This window comes from Carassius gibelio, chromosome A23, assembly GCF_023724105.1.
Source record: "Carassius gibelio isolate Cgi1373 ecotype wild population from Czech Republic chromosome A23, carGib1.2-hapl.c, whole genome shotgun sequence".
In the NCBI taxonomy this organism is placed as follows: Eukaryota; Metazoa; Chordata; class Actinopteri; order Cypriniformes; family Cyprinidae; genus Carassius; species Carassius gibelio.
The window spans coordinates 11,530,491-11,552,609 of NC_068393.1; the positions used below are offsets into that span (position 1 = coordinate 11,530,491).

The 22,119-nt window shown below is 39.3% G+C and overlaps 1 protein-coding gene across 8 annotated transcripts in view; it reads left to right on the top strand.

Moving 5' to 3' along the window:
- The window catches only part of LOC127944470 (nucleolar protein 4-like), an 85,438-nt gene that overhangs the window by 3,638 nt on the left and 59,681 nt on the right, over nucleotides 1-22,119 (top strand). For 7 of the 8 annotated variants that reach the window (XM_052540410.1, XM_052540411.1, XM_052540412.1 and 4 more), the window contains 3 exons: nucleotides 11,487-11,642; nucleotides 13,556-13,667; nucleotides 15,866-15,975. In XM_052540410.1, the coding sequence (XP_052396370.1) occupies nucleotides 11,487-11,642; nucleotides 13,556-13,667; nucleotides 15,866-15,975 (378 nt within the window). Of the gene's footprint in view, nucleotides 1-6,152; nucleotides 6,271-11,486; nucleotides 11,643-13,555; nucleotides 13,668-15,865; nucleotides 15,976-22,119 lie in introns of all 8 variants that reach the window. The other variant, XM_052540415.1, reaches the window with a different exon arrangement.

Sequence of the window (22,119 nt, forward strand, 5' to 3'; positions counted from 1 at the left end):
TCACACAGGCATCACATGCAGTTGACACCATCGTCTGCGGACACTATTATTAGCCCCTAACGTTCCTCTCTTTCCTCCCCTTTCTCCCTCTCTTTCTCGGAGTACACTAAGCAACTGTTGCAGAAGAATGCCGTTCTCTCTTTAGCGTATTCTGTCCTTAAGCTTTTCTTTTGTGGGGTGGGGTAGGACAAGGAAGTGAGAATCTCAAGAGAAGATAAAACTGTCAAATAATATGGCCCTAAAATGTATTTGGACAGTTACTCACTTAAAAGTTGATCAATTTTGAGTGTTGATCAATTTCGAGACTACTTTTGAGTAGAGCAGGGTGTTGGTACAGAATTTTTTTTTTTTTTTTTTTTTTTACTGCAGTTAGGTCATATTTCAATATTAATGTTTATTTTGTTTAAGTCTCTGCTGTTTTGTAAGTTATACAGAGCATTCTGGGATTCACTTGTTACTTCGTATGTTTCTAAGTCACTATAAAAGACTCCTAAAGGGCCCATTCACTTAAAGTTTAGTCATCTGCCACCTTAAATGCTCAGGCTCTTTAAAGTCAGGTGGATTTCTATTGTTCATCAGCTCAAAGATTGTTCTGAAAGCTGTTTCTCGATGTCATTATTGTTCTACAGTAGCTGTAGCGTAGACTTTACTATTCACTATTCTCACAGGTTTAAAATGATTAGTAATACTTTATTGCAGTGATCCTCAAATCTGGCTCGCGAGATCCACTTTCCTGCGAAGTTTAGCTCTAACCCTAATCAAACACGCATGAGTTTGCTAATCAGTGTCTTCAGGATCATTAGAAAATCACAGGCAGGTATGTTTAATTGGAGTCGGAGCTAAACTCTGCAGGAAACTGGATCTCGCGAGCCAGATTTGAGGATCACTGCTTTATTGTTATCATTAGTAGGGCTGTCACTCTTGAGAAAAATCAAGTTCGAGATTCAAGATTCAATCACCAATGTATTAACAGGGAGTCATAAACGGGACTATTTGGATTATTACTTTTTACTTAATGTTTGAAACGGCAGGTTATCAACTTATGAAGTGCCACTATGCATATCCACAACATAAGGCTTAATCGAAAGGAAAAAAAGATTCAGAACAGGCACAAACAATAACGTGACAACTTAAACAGCAGCAGGAGTAAGGTGTATATAGCCTAGCCTAATTAATGTTTTAATATTGTTTGCAAGAAACCCCAGTCTATCAACTTGATCTGGATTAAGTGTGGCTCTCTATTTATTTTCCAGACGTGCCTGGCTACTAGCTATTATTCACGTGATTTGGTCATGGGCCTACGCTACAACCAGGGGGGCAGGGTTTCATTTTTTTTTTTTTTTGAAGCACCCCTGGGTGCCGCCATTGGCTAGTGGACCCCCACCTGCTGTTCGCATTCCATTGACTTCCATTCATTTTCACTTTACATCTGAGGCGTTTAAAGACTCCATTTGTCCATTAATTATTTCCAAAGAAACACAAAAAATGTATAAAAGGCCCCATTACCTTGTGTTTTACGTTATGGCCCCATAGAAGCAGTTTTTGTAAAAAAAAAAAATTGGCTAACAATTGTGCCACAACCTGTCGCACAGTAGAGAAATTACCGTATTGACAAGAGGAGAAGCTCGCAGACAATCTTTTACTGTCTATGAGGCAATCGGGGGAACGTGGAGGCATAAAGTCAAGGGACCTAATTAATCAGAATACTTACCAAAATTTGCTCCTGTTCACGCTCTCCTTCTCTGCAAGATTCGGTTGGGTGATTCAGATTTCTCTTGGCACAGCGATTAGAAGACTTCCAGGTTGCTCACGTGACCTTTACGTCATCAAGCTCAGTTTGAGTCTGCGCAGTACGCCCGACCCCCAGGAAGTGCTTTATTGTTTATTGTTCATTTACGGATATTTCACGTCTGGTTGGAATGCATATTCGAATATCGAATAAAAAGTGACGGCCCTAATCATTAGTGATCATCCTTGGTGTGAGCGGCCCTTAAGAATCATTAATTTAGGGAATAGGGCTACACTTCTGTATGATTTTGATTAACTAAAAAGAATGAGCTCATAGAATGAATCCGACTACTAGAGTTTATGCATGTAACGGTAGCTTGTGAGCGCTATTTTATTGTGTTACACTAGTTTATTGCATCATATTCAATGAAGACCGTGAACTCCCTGTCACTAACTTTAAATATGTGTGAAATATAGCTCTCTCTGTCCTCAGTTTTACATGTTTGTGTGTAGTCTAGTGTAGGGGAATTTACAGTTAAAACCCAAGGACCAGATATTTGGCAATGAAGACCAGGAGTCAGAGATGAGTTCAATTAATAATAATAATTTTACTTGAAGAAAATGGTTTGCGATTTCATCAGCAGACGTCAGCTTCAATAATCTCGACGGAGTTCGTAGGCTGCCCCCCCCCTCCCCCCGTACAACTCAAAATCAACCCCAGTTATACCTGACAGAGGATACCAATTGCGTCAATACATAAGTCAACAAAGTTCTGATTGGTTCCAAAACCTAGATAAAACTCTCCAAAGACGTATATCTGATACGCTGGACACTGGCAGTTGATCGTTTGTCCTGGGACTGTCTGAGCTTCTCCCTGTACAGACAGATACTAACACGCATACAAAGAACTTATCTAAAATTCAAGGCTTTCTAGCACTGGCGAGTGTCTTATTACGGTTGGATACACACACATACAGTAATATGTGGACATTAATCTTGAGGAAAAGAAATACAGGGTAGTACAGGATTCTTTAATATCTCATAAGCGCACATAAGGTTACACATTTCACTCTTGCCATAACTTGATTAATAGTCAAACAAGAAATCATGTAATATAATTAATATCAGTATGAAGGATATGGCAATCAGCATCCACTCCTTCACTAGCCTCTTCTACGTTTAAGAGAGCATCTCAACTGGGATGGCCTGTTTTATCAGTCCATTCATCTCAGTGCCCTAAAGGAGACCCAAATGCTGAGCTAAATGGTTCTGTATTACTGAAAGCCCCTCCCTGGACAGACTGGGTAGAAGTGCTTGATGGTTGTTTGTGGTCAGCCATGTGCAGGTGTACAGAAGAGAATGTGCTTGTGATCATTGTCATCATGGGCCATGCCCTAGCAGTTGGAGTGGGAGGTGTTTTTGTAGTGTTTGTCTGGATGGTCAGTGAGCTCTGACATGTTTATTATTTCTGATTATCTACGAACATGCTGGCGCTTTTTTTTTTTTTTTTCTTAAGCATTTTGTGCCGTCAGCATATCAAGAACTCTGTTCTTTTCTATTCATTTGTGCTGCTTCTACCTGTTTTGAAAACTAAAATTGTCCTGATTTAAAAAAAGTGTGTGTATGTATATGTCACATATTTGGTCATGGGTTAGGTTATGTATAAGGAAAAGTAAATAAATACTTAACCGCAAGTATAGGCATGCCAATATACAACTAGTTAATAGTGAGAATTGGTCCCGTTGTGTTAACAAAATAATAGTATATCATTTTATTATCTTCCATTTGTCACTTATCAGCCATATTGCTAAAATGAATAATTTACCTAAGAAATGGACTGGAAGACACTTTCATGTTATCATGACCAGGTCAAGTGGCCACCAAAGATGAGTTTCTTCACAACACCCCCTACCACCCAGTCACTGTTACCTGGGGCTCATATCTCTTACACACACAAAAAGCAGGTGTAGGAGACCAGCTGGTAAGATGTGTGTGTTTAGGTGTTGTATAAGAACAATGTTCTGAGTGGTTAATCATTCAGAGCAAGTGAAGAGCAAGAGTTTGTCACATCCACTGACCACTCATCAAGAGCTCTTGGTCTGTTCAGCTTCGCAACAGTGAGAGAACCTGAGAAAACCGCTGTAGATGCAGCTCCGGCGGTTGTGGTAGTGAGCGTTTAGGCTAATAGGAGCAGAGAAAGAGGGGGATGAGAGGAGATGGCAGAAGCTGATAAAAAAGATGAGTGCAGGGAATGGAGTTGTTCTGTTGCTTAAGGGGCAATACGCATGTTTGCAGGACCGCTAGTGGTCTCTAGTGTGCACACACAATGTCCTCTTCTCTGTGGGACTTCATTAAGAGCTCCTACAGGTAACAGAGTTTGCTGAATTGTGTGACACTGTTTGAAGAAAATGTCATAAAACAGGCACTATGTTAGGCAACTAAAGTGTTGTTTTTAAGTGTTGCCCCTTATGTAGCAAAAATATATGGGAATGTCCTGCAAAATATGTGATATTACATAATACAGTAGTGCTGAAGAGTAGAGTCTGTGGTTAGGTTGACGACTGGCCAAACACCATATGTTACTTTCCTTAAATTAATGGCTGTGCATTTCAGGACCGTGATAGTCTGTTCACTAAGCACTTTATGAGCAGTTGTTTATGCGGTTTTAAACAATTTATATTTTGAATATTGTAAATGATTGTTAAACATTAGAAATGAATGTTTAAAATCGGGCAACATAGTGCATTGGTAAAGCGTTACTATGCAGTTGTTAAAGTGTATTGTGTGTTGCTATGCTGTTTCTAAGGTATTTTTGGGTGGTTGCTAACGGGTTCCTTACTGGAAAAAACCCCCCAGCTAAAACCTTAAGCTGGTCTTAGCTGGAAGTAGCTGGTTTTAGCCTGACCAGCTAAAATCCCTTTAAAACAAGACCGCAAACAAGGTATGACCAGGCTAGACATTAGCTTTAGCATGCACTGCTAATAGACTGGTCTCATGACATTGACAGACACTGAGGTTGTGTGTGGAATGAATGAGAGCGTAGAAGAGAGCACTGTGTCACACTTTATCATAGTGGAACTAATTTATTTTAATGAAGGCAGTGTGAAGCTACTTTGGAGAACTGCAAATAGAGTGACTGGTTCTGAATATTCATGAGGTATTCACAAGTTTCATATCTAAGGTGCCTTCACACAAAACCACGCCTTTCATTTGAAGCACGGTTAATAATTTGGCCTCCCAAGAAGGCCAGTCATATCTGTGGCTGTAGGTTCAGCTGTGGAGCTGTGAAGACTGATGAGACCGAGAAAGTGATTGATTTATGAATTCGAGAGAAGAGAAAGTGTAGTTCCACCACCCTGGAAGCAGAAATGCATACACACAGCTGACAAAATGATTAGTTTCATCTATCACCCGTGAACAGAACCTGTTAACTAGAAGGAGATTAATGTTATGCGACTGAAATTACTGGAGGAACCAGGTTCAGAAATAAATGATGTAGCGATTAATATAGAGAACAGTGTACACTTTTTGTGTGCTTCTAGTGACCGATCTTCAGTGGGCAAACTTTTTTTTTTTTTTTTTTTTTTTTTCAATGCTGATGTTACAGATATTTACAAAGTGGAGGACGATAAAATTGAACTTGATTTAAGCTGAAGGGTGTACATCTGGTTTAGACATTAACCAGACCAAGTAATTTAAATACAATATTGATTATGAAATTCATCATTGAATTCAGTGATGTCATAATCCAGCTCAGTTCAGTTTAAATAGTATTTGTGCAATCAAGTCAATGATATCGCTGTAAATGAACCAAAACTCCATCAGTGACAGAATGGAGAAAAAAACCTTGGGAGAAACCAGGCTCAGTTGGGAGCTCAGTTCTCCTCTGACCAGACCAAATCAGCAGTTCAATTCCAGGCTGCAGCAAAGTCAGATTGTGCAGAGGGCTCAACTCGTTCCTGTGGTCATGTGCTGGTGGTCGTCTGAGACCAGGTCTTTACAGGGGGACTGTATCTGGGGCTCATCTAGTCTCAACATCATCTAGTATAGACTTGTACAGTTTTGTGTATGAATTGAGGTTTTATTATTATTATTTTTTTTGTCATCCAGCATCAGAGATTGTTGGCCCTGTCCCTTCTTCCTTGTAAGGAAAGCTGTGACGGTTGAATGCATGGTTTCTTTTTTTCTTTCTTTTTTTGTGAAAGCGAATCATCCTCATAATTAATGTGCCCTTTTTCTTTTTTGGAGTTTTCAGTGTGAACGCATTACTTGCACAAAGCATGCAAAGTGTAATGCACCTAGTGTTTTTGGTTTGGCAGATTTTGTGGAAAAAATAAACCATTTTGTTAATGAACAGTAATTTGCTAATAATTTACAACCACCCCAATACTGGCTGCTTATCTGGCCTGGGTTCTTATTCACAGCTGCATCACTGCTGAGAATACAAGAGCTAACAGACTACAAGCAGTCACTCCTCCTCATTTCCACCATCAGGGTATCCGTGCGTCTGCTTGCTGTAGTGACTGCAGGACAGCCTGTGAGGTGAGTGGCTGCGTATACTGGTCTCCCTGCATTCCTGCGGTTGCCATGGTGAAGAGTCTCGGTGCTCTAGAGCAGGATGAATTAACATTGTTTTAATTGGCTCCAGGCTCTGAGTTACAGTGTGCCTTATGTGTCATTTGCAGTGCATTATCATTCACTCTGCATATGCATTCTCTCAGGTGTGTGTGTTTGTGGGCTCTTTAAGTCCTAATGGAGCAGTCTAACCCCAAGTGTGTGTCCAATCTCATTTCCAACACACATACAGCTCATTCCCTGAGAGATAATATGGCCGATGTCAATGCACTTCACGGATAGAATACACAGCACTTCAGCAAACTAATCGCATGCTTTACTTGGGGGGGGGGGAATGGGAGACGACATGGATATAAGGAGAGGAGAGAGGAATAAGGGAAAGGAGAGGAAGTAAAGTTGAGTATGTATTTGAAAAGCCTTATGGGACTGCGAGAGGGCAGATCAAGAGAGTAGGTCTGTTCTGAAAGCTCGTGAGATGCCCTGATTACTACAGCCTTCCTCGGTGCGCTGTTTTTTTAAAATGTGCAGTCACTTTTATCTGTTGTTCACAAAATATTTCCAAGGTGAAATCCTGGCATTCTAATAGGAGTCCACAAAATAGGAATTTTTGGGTGAGGCTAAAGTTCCCCATGCAGAAATCTATATTGTTTGAAAGTGACTTGTGTTAGCTTTGATTTTTTTATATATAGCTACACTATTGACGATAGACTGGTCTTTTTTCTGCGAATACACCTTAAGGCAGCATCCTTACTGATATTTGAACCTCACAAGTGACACGAATAGCAACACAAATAGCACTCCTCCTGCAAGGCTAGGGAAGAAACAAAACCGAAAACAATGATGGACCAAAAAATATATTTTTTTTAAACGATAAATAGAAATACTAAAACAAAAAACCTGCTAACTTATTTAATCCAATTATTTGTTTCTATAAAATAATACTAACAAAACTCAAACACTACCTAGAGTAACAGTATGATAATTTCTTATGATTATGGTGACCTAAATGATCATGGTTTATTACGGTATTGTTCAAATGTGCTGGATATGTTCAAAAAGTACACTCTCAGGAAAAAAAAGGTACTAAAGAGACCATTTTGGTGCATTAAAGGTACATACAGTATTAGTACTTGGTGTTCAAAAGTTTACCTTTTTGAAAAGATACAGCCCCAGTGGCAACTTTTGTACTTCTTAGTGTAAAGAAACAATGATGTCCGGATTTCACAGCATGACTGACAACAGTTTATCTAATAGCCTGTACGAAATGTTCAATTATACCTTTGAAAAGTTTCATAACATTTTATTGAAATGTTTTAAGTTTCAGCTGCTAGCAGACGGTCGGTTTAGCCAGTCTGTCTGCTTCCTGACCTGGGCCTCAGTTAGTCAAGTGCAAACTAAGACTGTGTGTCAGATTTCTAGAGAGAAGGGCAGCACCAACCCGGTCAGGTCTGCTGCTAAAACGCCTTTATAAACCTGTTATTCTAGGGGCACCACTTAGACATCCAGCCATTGAGTGACGATATCTGCTATGAATCTTGTCACCAAGGTAAGCAGCATTGACCAATATGAAGCTGCAATACATTTTTAGTGTTCGTATATTGCTAGGCCACTGGCAGAATTTTCTATTAAGTATAACAATGCAGCACACACAGACTAGGTAAAATAAAGTTTTAGTACTGTTTTTGACGCAGTATTTAAGCTTGCAGGTGGATATGTTAAGGGAACGTGACTTTTCCTGACCAGGTGCCAAGTGTTGCCAATCATAATAGGACCCCTTTAAAATTTGGACGAACAAAAGTATCTTAGGAGGCTGCATAATTAAGTTAGCTACATCTTTGAATGGTCTTCAGGGCAGGAGCTTGCCAGTGACACCTTAAAATGCTGCCTCTGTGGGACGCTCACAGGGGTTTGGATCGAGCAGATGCATGTGTGATATTCCCCTCCTGCTCTCTCGTTAGTCTTGTGAACACACACGGACTCCATCATTTAGCCGTCAGTTTGTTTATCTACGCAGCCGTTTGCCAGGATTAGCCTATAAACTGTGACCGCCTGTCGCAATTAGCACTAACCCAGTCAAACTCATTTCACTCCCACTCGATCCTGTCCATCTCTCCTCAACCGATAAAACCCTCTTCACACCCCCTGTGCCACACATTCCCTCTCATTTGTTACTTTTTGTCCGGTTTTCTATTAAATACACAAATGTCCTTAAAACTATAGATTTACTTGAAGCAGTTCTGCCCTCTGGATGTGTGCCAAAACCTAAAGCACGCATCCTGGAGAGGGTACAAGCCCGCTGTTGAAAATTAGGGCAGACAGGTTTGGCCAGGCCCCTTGTCTGCTGTATTTCAGTATCGTTAATGTTTGTCACCATCAGCAGGTTTTCCGCCCTTAGTTCGTCATGCTGAGCTTGTTGTGCAGGTGTGCAAGTCCCAATTTCTGCAGTTTTATCATTTTATTGTTTGCTTGGATGTCTGTATGTTGGTGGAGAATTGGTGTCTGTCTCTTCCTTATGGCTGAGCACACATGTCTGAAGGGCTTCTCCCCTCCACTGAACTCTTCCCAATCCCTCCATCATTTGTTTCCAGAGATGCGGAGACATGGGGGAGCTGCTCCGACCCAGCTTGTCTCCTAGCAACAGGGCTGTTTGGTCCGGGACCTGGGAGTGGAAGCACGAGAGAACAGAGTAGCAGAAAGGAGAGAGGGATTAAAAAGGGAAAGCTGTAATTATCCGGTGCTGCTGGAAGGATCGAGGGCCTGGAGAGATGGAGTGAGGGAGAAGACCGTGAGGTTTTGGGTTATAGGTGCATGTGTATATATTTTAACAGGTTTTAACATTTGGTTCATTTGACTAGCATCTACCAAAGATGAATAAATCTGCAACCATGTTTGTAGTTGAGAAAAACAAAAATCCACATTTATAAACCAACTAACGATTTTCAATCACTCCGTACAGATACCATTTGTTTTCTTCCAGCCATACACACAGATTGTAATACACCAGAAATCCACCAGATGAAGACCCCTCAGTAGACAGGACATTATGATGTGCTGCCCAACAACGGCCGTATTAATGCAATAAAATTGTCCTTGATTTATATCCATATACAGTATGTGATGCCATGTTGCAGTGGCACAAAACAAATGCTAATATCGGGCTGTGAGCATGTGTGCAGGACAGCCTACTTTTACCCTCTCAGGGTTTGGTGACTTTGGCCCCATGCAGGCATTGGGGGGAAGGGGGGATCTTTCTCTGTCCGGTCCTCAATGCCTTGAGGTGTGCCCTGTGTGTTAGTATGGGCATGCAGAGTATGTGCGCGAGTGTCCTGTCTGCTGCGCCTGAAGGTGCTGCGCTGACCCCCTCCCTCCCGTGTCCCACATTGGCGCGTGTGGTTGGGCTGCTGCTGTCACACGCACTATCATCCCAGGCCGCTGATGTGCCCCGCAGCGCTGGGAAAAGGGGGGTGGGGGGGGGTTGAAGGCCGAGCGGCATTATGCTACAGCAACATGAATCTCTAACACGCACACTCACCCATTGGCAGAGCCTGGCACACGTGTCCTATCTCCTGAAGTTAATGTAGTGGAGTGGAATCCAGCAGTAAACATGTGTGAGCGCCTGTTCCATTGCTTCAGCACTTCATTGTGTGTCAGAATGATTTCCTAGTTTCGTGTTTAGAGTAGAACGATTCATATACCACAACACGATGATTTTTAAGAGGAATATATGTTATGATTAATACTAAAATGATGGGAGTCAGTGAGGCACTACTTTGCAGATCCACCCTAGCTGCCATGGCAACCCTGTGGCCCTGGGTCTGAGTGAGGGAAGAGCACCACTGCATGTGATGCAGGCAGTGAGAGGAATAGAAGATGCAGATGGTGATTTGAGTTACAGGAGCTGATCCAGCACTGACTTGGAGGTTCTGTGTGTCAGATGACCATGCTGCCCCACACACCTACCGAAGTAACCGTTACCGTAGTAATGAGGCTGACTCTCTGATGGAAGCGGGATCCCCAGACTATATATATATATATATATATATATATATATATAATATATGTATGTATATATGTGTGTGTGTGAAAAAATATTTTTGATGACAATACTTCCAAGAACCAAAGCATATTAATATGATCCTCAAAGTATTACCATCTGAACCGTGGTACTGCCTTAGTACATTTATTTCAAGTAACTTTTCAAACCGTTTTTTTTTTTTTTTTGATGACAATGCAGAAATACAGGTTTTATGGTTATTTTAAGTATATTGTGTTCACCATTCACCGTGATCTGACCCTTTTTTCCCCTGAGGAAAATCATCTCGACTCTCCAGCGTTGCTCCTTAGAAGGGAGAGGGGAGATTCTTCCCAGAATTCCTCTTTCAGCCTTCTTAAAGTCCTCCTGAAGAAGCTGTTGTCTGTATTGCAGGGTTGTTTTTAGATCATTTTAAAATAATTTTTTTTCTTGTATTATGAATTTTATTGTTTTATTTACTGTTGTTCAGCATATTGTTTATTTAATTTTTTCCAAATTTTCCCTGTCTCTGTTCAAGAGGAATAATGTTGCAAAGTTACAATGTTTCAATGAAGTCGAGACCGGTCTTTTCTTCCGAATTGTGATGCACAGCCATATTATCAAAAAAGAAATGTTGGGCAGGACTTGGTTCTGTATATTGGATGTTGATTGGATGGAGACAGAGTTTAAATGGGTTAAATGATTGGATTAATCTGGCATTCATTACCAAAGAAAAGATCATTCCAAAACCTCTAAGAATTCAACATATGCATGCATATGGAAAAAGAAGAAATATTTAAAGCAAATCTATTTAAATAAGATGCCAATGTTATTTTTGCTGCTAGCCCCTAGCAGCTGATGGTATGCTGGTCTCATAACTGATCTTTTATGCTTTGAAGATTACATTCACAAACTGTATTCATAAATGGCTTTAAGGTCATTAATGCTTTACGGCTAAACGAGAGTCTGGTATTGAACACACACTTTTTCTGGCACTCTTATTTAATAAAGGAATTATTTTTAAAAGATAAAATAGGCAAATCTATTCATATGACCAAAACCCTGTTTTTTTTACTGCTAAGATTTATGTTCTGTGATAATCACTATTTGACTGTTTATGTATGAAGTATGTATATCTATTTTTATTTTATTTTTTATTATTTTTTTTTAGTGTGTGGATGGGAGCTCAGGGCCGGAGAGCTCCTCTCTGAAGAGGGTCGCTGTGGTGGAGGACTTCTATGACATCATCTATGCCATGCACGTGGAGATCAGCTCTGACCTGGCCAAAGCACCCAAACACGCCGGACAGAAGAAAACATACAAAGCGGTGAGTAAAGCATGGAACTTCTTTCTCATAGTCTCTGATCAGACATGGAAGTATGTCTATGGTCTCATATAGTTCTGATTGAATACTCTTTGCGGCCCTTTTTGACCGCCTTTATCTGTCTGTCAGCTAAAGTGTCCCTTCCTCTGTCAGCTTGATTTATTTCCTCTGATTCTTCTGAACCGAAGCGAGTGGCTCCTGCTGTGTGAAGACCTAGTGTGAACTCTAGTTGAGAATCGCTTGCCTCTGTGAATTCTGGGTGAATCAGTCAGAATATGCAACCAATAAATGAAATCTGGAGGCTATGTAGGACTCTTTTGTTTCTTTTTTTCCTCTTTCTGGTTTTATATCCGTGTATTTTCTTTCCCTTTATATATTCCTGTAATCTCATTCTGTTTTTTTTTTTTTTTTTTGCAGTATTATGTGCATTTGTTTCTCTTTGCATTAGATTTTTTTTTCTGCATTTCTTTTTCTCTTTATGCATTTGTTTCAGTATATCTGCATTTATGTATCTGTGCATTTCTTTTTGTCTTTCTGCACTTTTTCTTTATTCATTTCTTTCTCTATTTTTCTCTGAGTATTTCTGTACATTCTTTTGTTTACAGTTTTTATCTAAACTTCTTTCTCTACACTGTTGAAGTCAGAGATAGGGATCAGTTCATATTTAGAAGACACATTTAGGTCTGCGGTGAACATCTTTAGACCTCGATCACACATGTGCCGTCATGGAAATGTAGGAAGTGAGAGTGGCATGGGCCGCTTTCACCTGGTCTGGTGGTTGTGCTGACGTCCACAGGTCCAGTGATGCTGCCCTCTCTTGGACCGTTACAGAAGTGGATGTTGGCTTTCATGTGCATTTACAGTTGATATTTTAAACACACAAGCTATTGTATATAAATGCATAATTTAGTTTTTGGTTTTGTTCCATTAATAATTCCTGTGATATGTTTTATACACGCACATATTGTGTCCTCTCCACGGTTTCTTGTTCCTCTCGTGTTTGACAGCTGTGTGTGAGGGGAGGGCAGGACCCTGAGCAGAGCTTTTCCCTGGGCATGAAGATTTGTGTGCCTGCTCCTCTTAGGATCTCCTGGAGCAATCAGGGTGCTGGAGAGGAGAAAGCTCAGGTTTTATGGCTCTTGTATCACTGCAGAAGTTTAGTTCAGCTACTGCCTTCATAATGCCCACGTGTACATTCTATACCCTCCAGCTGTGGTTCCCTGGCCGCCCATGCTTGTTTGTTAGAGCCTCATGGGAGATTAGAGAGACACGAGGGATTTATAATGTGGGGGGGGGGGGTTATTTCCTCCCTTTTGTGGTTTTTTTATTTTTTTTGTTGATGTTTGGTTTCATGGCAGAAAGGTTGAGGAGGGAAAAACTATCCAACAAGAAAGAATGGGGTAAATGTAAGAAAAAGAATTGAGGTCCAAAAGTCTAAGACTACTTGTGAAAATGCTTTTGCTTTTTGTTTTATTCTTCAACATTACATCACTAAACTTTACAATCAATGGTATTGAAATGAAGGAGTTCTTAAAGACTATTCGGAAAAATATATGGATGGTGCACTTCTCTCAAAAAATGAAATAAATAATTATTTTCCATTTTCACATTTTGAGTGACAACAGCTATATGGTTACTTGTGCAATTCCCTGCAAAACATTTAATGAAATGTAAAAATGAAATGAATAAAGATTTTGCATAATTAAAAAAATAATCAAGATTTTAACATTTTAGGTAATGGCAGCTAAATAAGTACTTGTTCAAACAAAATTAAAATGTAAATGATTAATGTCTTCAATATTTTCTTTTCATTTTTTGTTCATTTACATTTATGCATACAGTACTGTATTTTTTTGTAGGATCAGTGAGTCTAACCTGATGTGAAGTTTAATCCGGTTTGTGCTTGTGTGTGTCAGATAGCGGAGACGTATGCGTTCCTGCCCAGAGAGGCGGTGACCCGTTTCCTGATGAGCTGTGGAGAATGTCAGAAGAGGATGCACATCAGCCCCAGTGGTGCAGAGTTTAAAGGTATCGTACCAACACACACACACACACACACACACACACACACACAGGCTAACCTGTAATAAATTAGATGTAAGGGGTATGGCTTTAGGCATGAATTCCAAAGGGGGTTTGCGAACATCTCATTGACTCTGGGGCCGGCAAGGTAGAAAGCATTCATTATAATATCTTTATACATATTCAAACCCATGATACTTAATTGGATAACTAAGATAATGTCTTTAAGAAAATCCCCTTTTGTCCCCTGGCCCACCCTGTAACGAGCTCCCCCCCCCCATCGCACCAGCCTGAAGCTAATGAAACCCCCTCTGGCCACACCTCCTCCCACACACACACACGCACACACACCTCAACACCCTTTGATTAGGCTGCAGTCACTGGAGTGTCCTGCTAGTCTCCCTACACGCTGCAATTAGCCCAATTACAGGCCTTTTAACAGAGAAAATGCCTCTGAATCCAGATATTTTTTTCTACAGAGAGCGCGAGTGATTGTGGGTGGAATCAATCGGGGGTGAGATTTTGATTGGGAAATGTTCACTAGGACGAAAAAAAAAATGGATAAAACTTTTTTTTTTACATTTTGGTGAAACTGGAGTCCCAGTTAGTCTGATCCCTGCAGTGCGGGTTGCCAAACCGAAGACCTGCCCTCAAACGTCCCACTCGCTGATATAGACAACACCTCCCGGGCCTGAACTGTCAAAGCGTTGTGTCAGTGTTTGGGCTTAGGTTGGGTGTTGCTCATAAAGAGAGCAGCTAATTGGCTTCTTGCTCATGGGGGTGCACAGACCCCCCTCCCCCAACCCCCCTCCAGCCAGCCGCAGGAAAGTTCAGTGCTGAATTATTCAGAGTTATTAATTACTGTACACTCGCTCTCTTTAATTGACAGTCAGACTGTGGTAGATATCGTCTCATTTATCCACATATCTGATAATATAATATTACTAATATAAAGAGCCACTGAAGTGTACTTAATAAATGACATTGAATGAAACCTTTTAAATCAAAGTACATTTGAAATCATTGTTTTTAATGATCTTTCGCCAGGCTTTAAAGAAGTATGCTTATTTTGATGTGTTGACTTACAAACCAAAGCACATTTAAAGCACTTAATTATCATTTTTAACTGTAGTGTGTTATTTGATATAAAATTTAAAGATCATATATTGTACTAAATTATAACGCATATTTACAAAATAATTATACATTTATTTTAAGTACATGACATACAGGATTCAGTTAAAATTACATTAAAAGTTACCATGTTTTACCGTGCTTCAAAGACATCTGAAGTAATTATGAAAGTAATGACAATAAACCTGCCTTTTTTAGCATCCGGACAAAACTGGAAATCATCTGAAAATCCTTTTTGTCTTTAACAGTTATTATGTTGGTTTTAGCGGTGATCTAGCTCCTTAAGGATTTATTTTAGTTTGTTGTTGTAAATCCATATGAAATGAGAAACTGAGGGTGATCAATACACAGCGACCAGCTCATCCATTACCGTGTGTATGTGTGCGTGAGATTATCAGCAGGTAATGGGTTGCTTCATGGCTCTTTTAACTCAAAGCTGATAAAATCCATAAACGAGAAGGCTGTTATGTGACTAAAAATGCTTCCACATACATGAAGTCTAAAGGAAATTGTTAGGAATTACTTATGTTTCAGACCACATGAAACTCAGGAGGACCATATACACACCATTTTAAGTGCACTGTCAGTATGTGTGCATAAATGCACAACAAGATACTAAACAAATCGGGCATAATTATTGTCAAAGTCAGAAGCATTATCATCATGATCTTCACACAAACATTCACAGGACATCATTACAGTGGCTTTGGAGGAAAATATAACCGCTGTGGGCGGAGAGTGGATTTAAATTTCAACACATTCCTCTATGCATATTTATGTAATTTGCATATATATATATATATATATATATATATATTATATATATATATATATAATTTTTTTTTTTTTTAATAAGGCCTTTTGTTTGCAATAATTAGTCTGAGGCAGAAGTGTGCCTGCAGAAAACACTAGGGCAGATACTGCCCTCTAGAGACAGTTTAAAAGAAACAACATTTACTGTACGCACACTTTATATAAATCGGGTACAACAACAGAATTATTCACTTTTCCGGTCATGATAATCATATTTGTATGGCCTCACTGTTGTAAATTCTCTTATGCTTTCTCAGAGAATAACCAACCATCTTCTCTGATGGCCGACCTCATAGACTACAACATGCCCCTCACGACAACCTACTTGAAACAGAAGAAACTACAGTGCATGAATAACAACGAGCAGGTACAGCAGTCTTCTCTTACATCTCTACGTGTTTACTGACAGACATACATTCAGCGTGTAACCGGCCGAGTCTCATTTCAGTCCATCCAGATGGCGCCGCAGACATCATTGTGGGCGTTGTGCATTACTGACAGAAGGTGTTTTACTTCAGTTCACATTTATTTATTTGTATTAGAAGGTAAAAAGTGTCACTGTTCACTATTTTCTAGAACTACGCTGGGTATTTCTGGCACTGTCAGAATGTGCTGCTTCTAGTGTGTAGTAATGTGAACTCTGGCACACAGGCCAGCTGTGGGTGGAAGGGAGTTTGTGTGCTGTGGTATTTAGAAGGAATGGCGGTTAGTTCCGTTCTAATTAACAAGTGTTGTAAGCAGCTGGCTAATTAGCTGAGGTGTGAGAAAACCGGTGAAGTGCTGATCTAATGAAGAAAGGTGAATCCTTCTTTACAGTCGTGTACCTCCGTTTTGTACACCTAATGAAATATTTTCAACTCTGTAGACACTGCTGACGATCATCATGTTTAGTCTAAAGGCCCATTCTTCACATCAAGGACAATAACTAAAAGTTTGAGTTAAAAAACTGGACATTTTGAAAATGAGAAAGTTCAGAAATGATGCTTTCAGAATGTTTCTCAGAACACATTTTTGTTAGCTTGCCCATCGCACACTTCTTTCATTAACCAGAACACTAGCATCTGTTGGGGAGAACTCTGCTATACTGCAGTTATAGTTCTGTTCAGAGTTATCGGTTTTGGTGTTAATGTCAGAATTTGAAATATGGAGTCACTAAGCTAGGTTCCTATAGCCCACTTAACCAGCAAGACTTAAGTGGTCAACCAGCTTCACTGAACATGGCTATGCTGTTCCCTCAAATAGTCTGGCACCTAACTTATACTCCACTAACCACTATAAACCAGTCCACACCAGAATTCATACTGGTCTCGCCTGGTGTTTTTGACTTCATTAGACATGCATATCCCTTTAAACTCCAAATTGTGCTTCCATTTTTCTGATATTGTGTACTGCAAGCAAGACCAGAAATGCTGCAGTGCGATATCATTGTTATTATAGAATGTGCCTGTGCACCGCATCTGTTTGCTTTCTATACTGTAAAATTCTTCCAAGAGTCTCTTACATAAAATGTCCTAATATAAAAGCCCATCATGTCTAAGACCGGAGGTTTTGAATCCATACATTGTTTTCATGTATCCCTGATTTCACTCTTTGTGTGAGTGTTTGCTTTGAGAAAATTGTTGGGAGCAGACAGGAAATGTCTGTATGTGTGAAATGTCCTCCTGTAGTTGTGGTCTCTTTGGGTGGGGCGTGACAAAAGTGGATGATGAGCTGAAAGCACAAGAGGCATTATCAATAAAAATATGCTACAGTATGAAGCTAGCTTTTTATGTCTCATGCTCACAAAGGCTGCATTTATTTGATCAAAAATACAGCAAATAAAAAAAGAATATTGTGAAATAATTGTACAATTTAAAATGACACTTTTATATTTGAATGTTAAAATGTTGCTTATTCCTGTGATGCAAAGCTGAATTTTCAGCATCATAACTCCAGTCTTCTGTGTCACAGGATCCTTCCGAAATCATTCTAATATGCTGATTTGATGCTCAAGAAACATTTAATATTACTAACAATGATAAACAGTTGTGCTATTTAATTTCATATTATATATAATTTAAAATGTGCATGTTTTTCACGATCCTTTAATAAATAGAAAGTTCAAAAGAAAAGCATTTATTTCAAATGGAAATCAATCTCTCACTTTTAATTAAATGTGTGTTTGCTGAATAAGTGTTCATTAGTAAAATTAATCCTTTTTGTATAATTAGATTTGAAAGTTTTAAGCTGGCGACAGTCATTTGAAGGTTAACCTTCAACTTTCATTGTTAAAGGTCCTATTTTGTACCTTTTTATTTGCAGAATGTACCAAAGGCAGATGAAGAAAGGCTTAGGGAATAAAGAGACCTAAGTGCTGAGAAATAGAAATGGCGAAAGAAAAGCGAAAAAACCCAGAGAATGGCTCAGTTAGGCAGAGTAATTAACAAAGAGGTCGTTGGATGAGCATAGGAGTGAGAGCAGAGGATGTGGCGAGGAGGCTGCTCGGCCCAGCAGGACACATGTGTCCAGCTCAATTCAATAAAGAAGGAAATTAGTAGCATCCTTCCTGCAGGCTGCAGACTCCCGGCTCTCGGAGGGGGGATGGAGGAGATTAAGGAGAGGGGGAATGTTCATTATCGTTTATGGCCTTTTTTTTTTTCCCCCATTTGGCAGATCTCCTTTTCAGGAAACTCATTTCATTCTCTCTCCTCCTTTAGCGCTCTCTTTCTTTCTCCCTCCCTCTCTCTCTCTCTCTAGGGAAAGGTGTGAGATTCTCAAATATTCTATATATAATTAGGCCTACTGTAGTCACATAGAAAACAGAATATAGATTTTTTTTTTTTCGTCTACATTTTTACTGCCATTAAATGGAAAATCAATGTTTTCTTTTAAGTGGTAGTCAGCTTTGCTGAAAAAAAAAAATACCTGCGGTATTTGTAAATGTTACATTTATTTTTTCCATTGTCACACTGAAAAATGAGTGTCACTGCTAAATTTAATATGGCAGAGGTGGCAAGACAGTGTGAGTAAATGTGAACATGTCATTTGTTCTTATAAAAGCTGTATTGTGCCATTTTGTCTGTAGGTGGCAGATTTACCAAGCAATTCATTCTGCTAACTAACAATCCAACTAGCTGAACAAAGTTGCTTTGTAATGTTTTGGTAGTTTATTCCAGATACCAATTCAGTGGAAACAGGTGAAAAATTATTTTAAATCCTCAAGGACATTTCTCACAGCAACTGATTGATTTAATCTATTCATGCTGCTTTTGATTTCTTTGATTTTTTTTTTTAATGTTTACTTAATGGCCACAAGTATGCATTTGTCTTCTAAAAAAACAAAAAAACATTACAATGGCCATTCCACAATCACACCGTATTTAAACCGACTTAAAAGACAATGAATCGCATTGTCCTCTTGCATTTATGTTGTCAATCTATTTCCTAAAGTCAGTTTAAATATAACATCCAGACTTTTGCTTCTAAACACTGGTATGTGCAGTTTGCATTATGAGTCAGAATTGTACTTTCTGATTCCTTTGACTGTATGTGCTTCTCCTGAGGGCTCCATTAGTGACTCATAAATCAAAATATGTGTATGTTCATGCTCCTAGATGTTCACTGGGCAATTGAGGGCAGTATTAGGATGGAGAGTTTACTGTATTGATGTATTAGAATAGAAAGAACTAGTCTGATTGTTGGGTGTTTCTTGGTTTTTCATATATATATATATATATATATATATATATATATATATATATATATATATATATATATATATATATATATATATATATATATATATTAGGGGTGTAACGGTTCACAAAATTCACGGTTCGGTTCGATACGATACACTGATGTCACGGTTCGGTTCGGTTCGGTTCGATACGTTTTAGATACAGCAAAATGTAAAAACATCTCAACTTTTCAGAATGCCGCAAGCGCACCGCGGGTCATGTGACAAGAACCAACCAATCAGCTTCATCCTTTCCCGTAACAACGTTGAGAGCTCAGCCAAGATGAAGGAACAGCTGATCATAGTTGTATATGGATTGCAATTTTGAAATAAATTCAGTAGCAGAGCTACTGCAAGCGATTTTTAGAGCTGCAAATCCATTTATCCTTCGCTGAAATTTCCGCGTCTCATGGAGAGAGCACGTCATTGTTGCTTAGCAAAGACAGACGCCTCATGAGCGCTTCTGCCCGAGCGCTTTGGAAAGGAGGAGAAAGACGCGCTTAGCGTTTTCCATGCGTTTTTAGGCACGATATGTGAAGGCGCTCGCTCACTCAGCACGCGCTGAAGGCTCGTTGCAAAATGTCTAATGCATTTAACAGACCAGAAATATAAGATCCTAAAATAACCAACAGGTCTGGTGTTTGGGTTGGATTCCCTGTAAGCTATAGTGTCTAAATGCTGCAGGGATAGTTTGCTGCGTGCATGTTTCTCCTTTTTTTCGTCTTTTCCCAGATAGTACTGACGCATATATCCCAGATATTCCCGCTGTTTTTTTTTTTTTTTGTTTTTTTTTGTAATCCCGCTGGTGTACCCTGTCATGTTGCAGATGCGACATACCGTTGTTTTTTTATCCACCACTCTCTTGCCATCACCATTATAGCTTAAAGGGAATCCAAAGTGCACCCAAACACCAGACCTGTTGGTTATTGGAGGATCTTCTCATTTCTAGTCTGTTAAACGCATTGGCTATTTTGCAACGAGCCTTCAGCGCGTACTGAGTGAGCGAGCGCCTGCTGAGTAGCCTAACATAAACATATAAGATGGTGTTTTTTTCTTCTTCGGGAGTGTCAGGGGCGTTGCCTGTTACGTTGTTTGGGTTATTGGGCTACCTTGTTGAACGCATATCATTATATTTCTTTCTCTCTCTTTTTTTTTTTTTCAAATATAATTAATTACTCCAACGAACCGTTCGGTATACATAATGCGTACCGCGTACCGAACCGAAAGCGTCGTACCGAACGGTTCAATACGAATACGCGTATCGTTACACCCCTAATATATATATATATATATATATATATATATATATATATATATATATATTTTTTTTTTTAACCACATAAGCCTTCAATATGCTGAGACAGTGGTCATATGGAATTAATCTACAATTATTTTGCTTTTTAAAATAAAAAGGTGAAAAGGTAAAAAGGTTTTGCTTTAGCAACATGATTTTATATGAATATGGATTTCTAGTACAAATGTTGCATTTACAGTAGAGAAGATGGAGGCAGAAAGAGAGGGGAGGGGATGTGAACCGCTGTGAAGTGGGTTTTGGTGACTCTACCTCACTGTACAGGACTCCTAGCGGGCGCGTGACGTCAGCGCCCTGGCCCCGCCCCCGTCTTCAGGGCTGGTCGCTGGAGAGAGTCGCGACCGCAGCAATATTATTGCAATATTAAACGCATAGAGTGGAGAGGAGAGGGGCTCTGCAAAGAGGGGGGATATTAGAAGAATATTAAAAACAAATTGCGTCCGCAGGAGAAGGTAAGGATTCAGTTAAAATTCTTTATCTTAAATAGCAGGTTGTTATAGATCTCCCCTCAGCGGACTAGTGCTGGAAATAGCGCATGGGAAGGTCGCTAATGTGTATTTATTTTCCCAATTAGGCTTTTAATACGGAGTTATGTCGTGTATGTTTAAAGTTAAAACGACCTTGCCGGTGTTTACAGTGGCGTTGAAGCTGTACAAACACGCGACGCGTTTGCCGGTCAAGTTTAACAGTATTGATGACGGAATGAAGTCGTGTTGTTTAACGTCTTTAGCGCGTCGCAATCGCGAAACCTTGGCAACAGGAGTAACACATTTATATTGACAGCAGCACACAGTATTTTATTTATATTCACAGTATTTAAGTATTTTAGTCGTGGCTGTCATTTGTTGATAAATATGAGCTTTACACGCTTGATGTAGCATTTATTGATAATACACACATGCTGACTGCAGCGTGTTATTACTTTGGTTTAGTTAGTTTGTTCGTTTTATTTAACACTTTCGAGTAAAAGCATAGCAGAGGAATAGCCTATGCAGGACTGTGAGTTGTGTTTAAGATCCTCTGCTTGTTAATAACATGTCATAAAATTGCACACAACATCTGAAATAAACATCAGAAACGTGATGTGTGTATGAGACCTACATGTTGAGGTTTAGAGTCATTTGATAATCATTGTGGCCCTCGATCTGTGCTTGAATTTGTACACGGATCATTCCATTATTCTAGCTATTTGAAAATTTAACCGTAGCGTAATTTTTACCGTAGCATAATGTTTTTATTTTTGTTTTTACCTTATATGCTTATACAGTATACACTGTTGAAGCAGGATATTATTAAATAATGAAACTATTTTGATTTGATAAATATATATATACATATATGTATATGTATTTGTGTGTATAATGTGTATATATGTATGTCCTGCATGTATTTCTGCAAACTATCGTTACTGTATGTTGCATGAAGGCCTGAAATCAGAAAGCAGCTTACTAACTTAAAAATCTCACACAGTGCTTTTTGCTTTC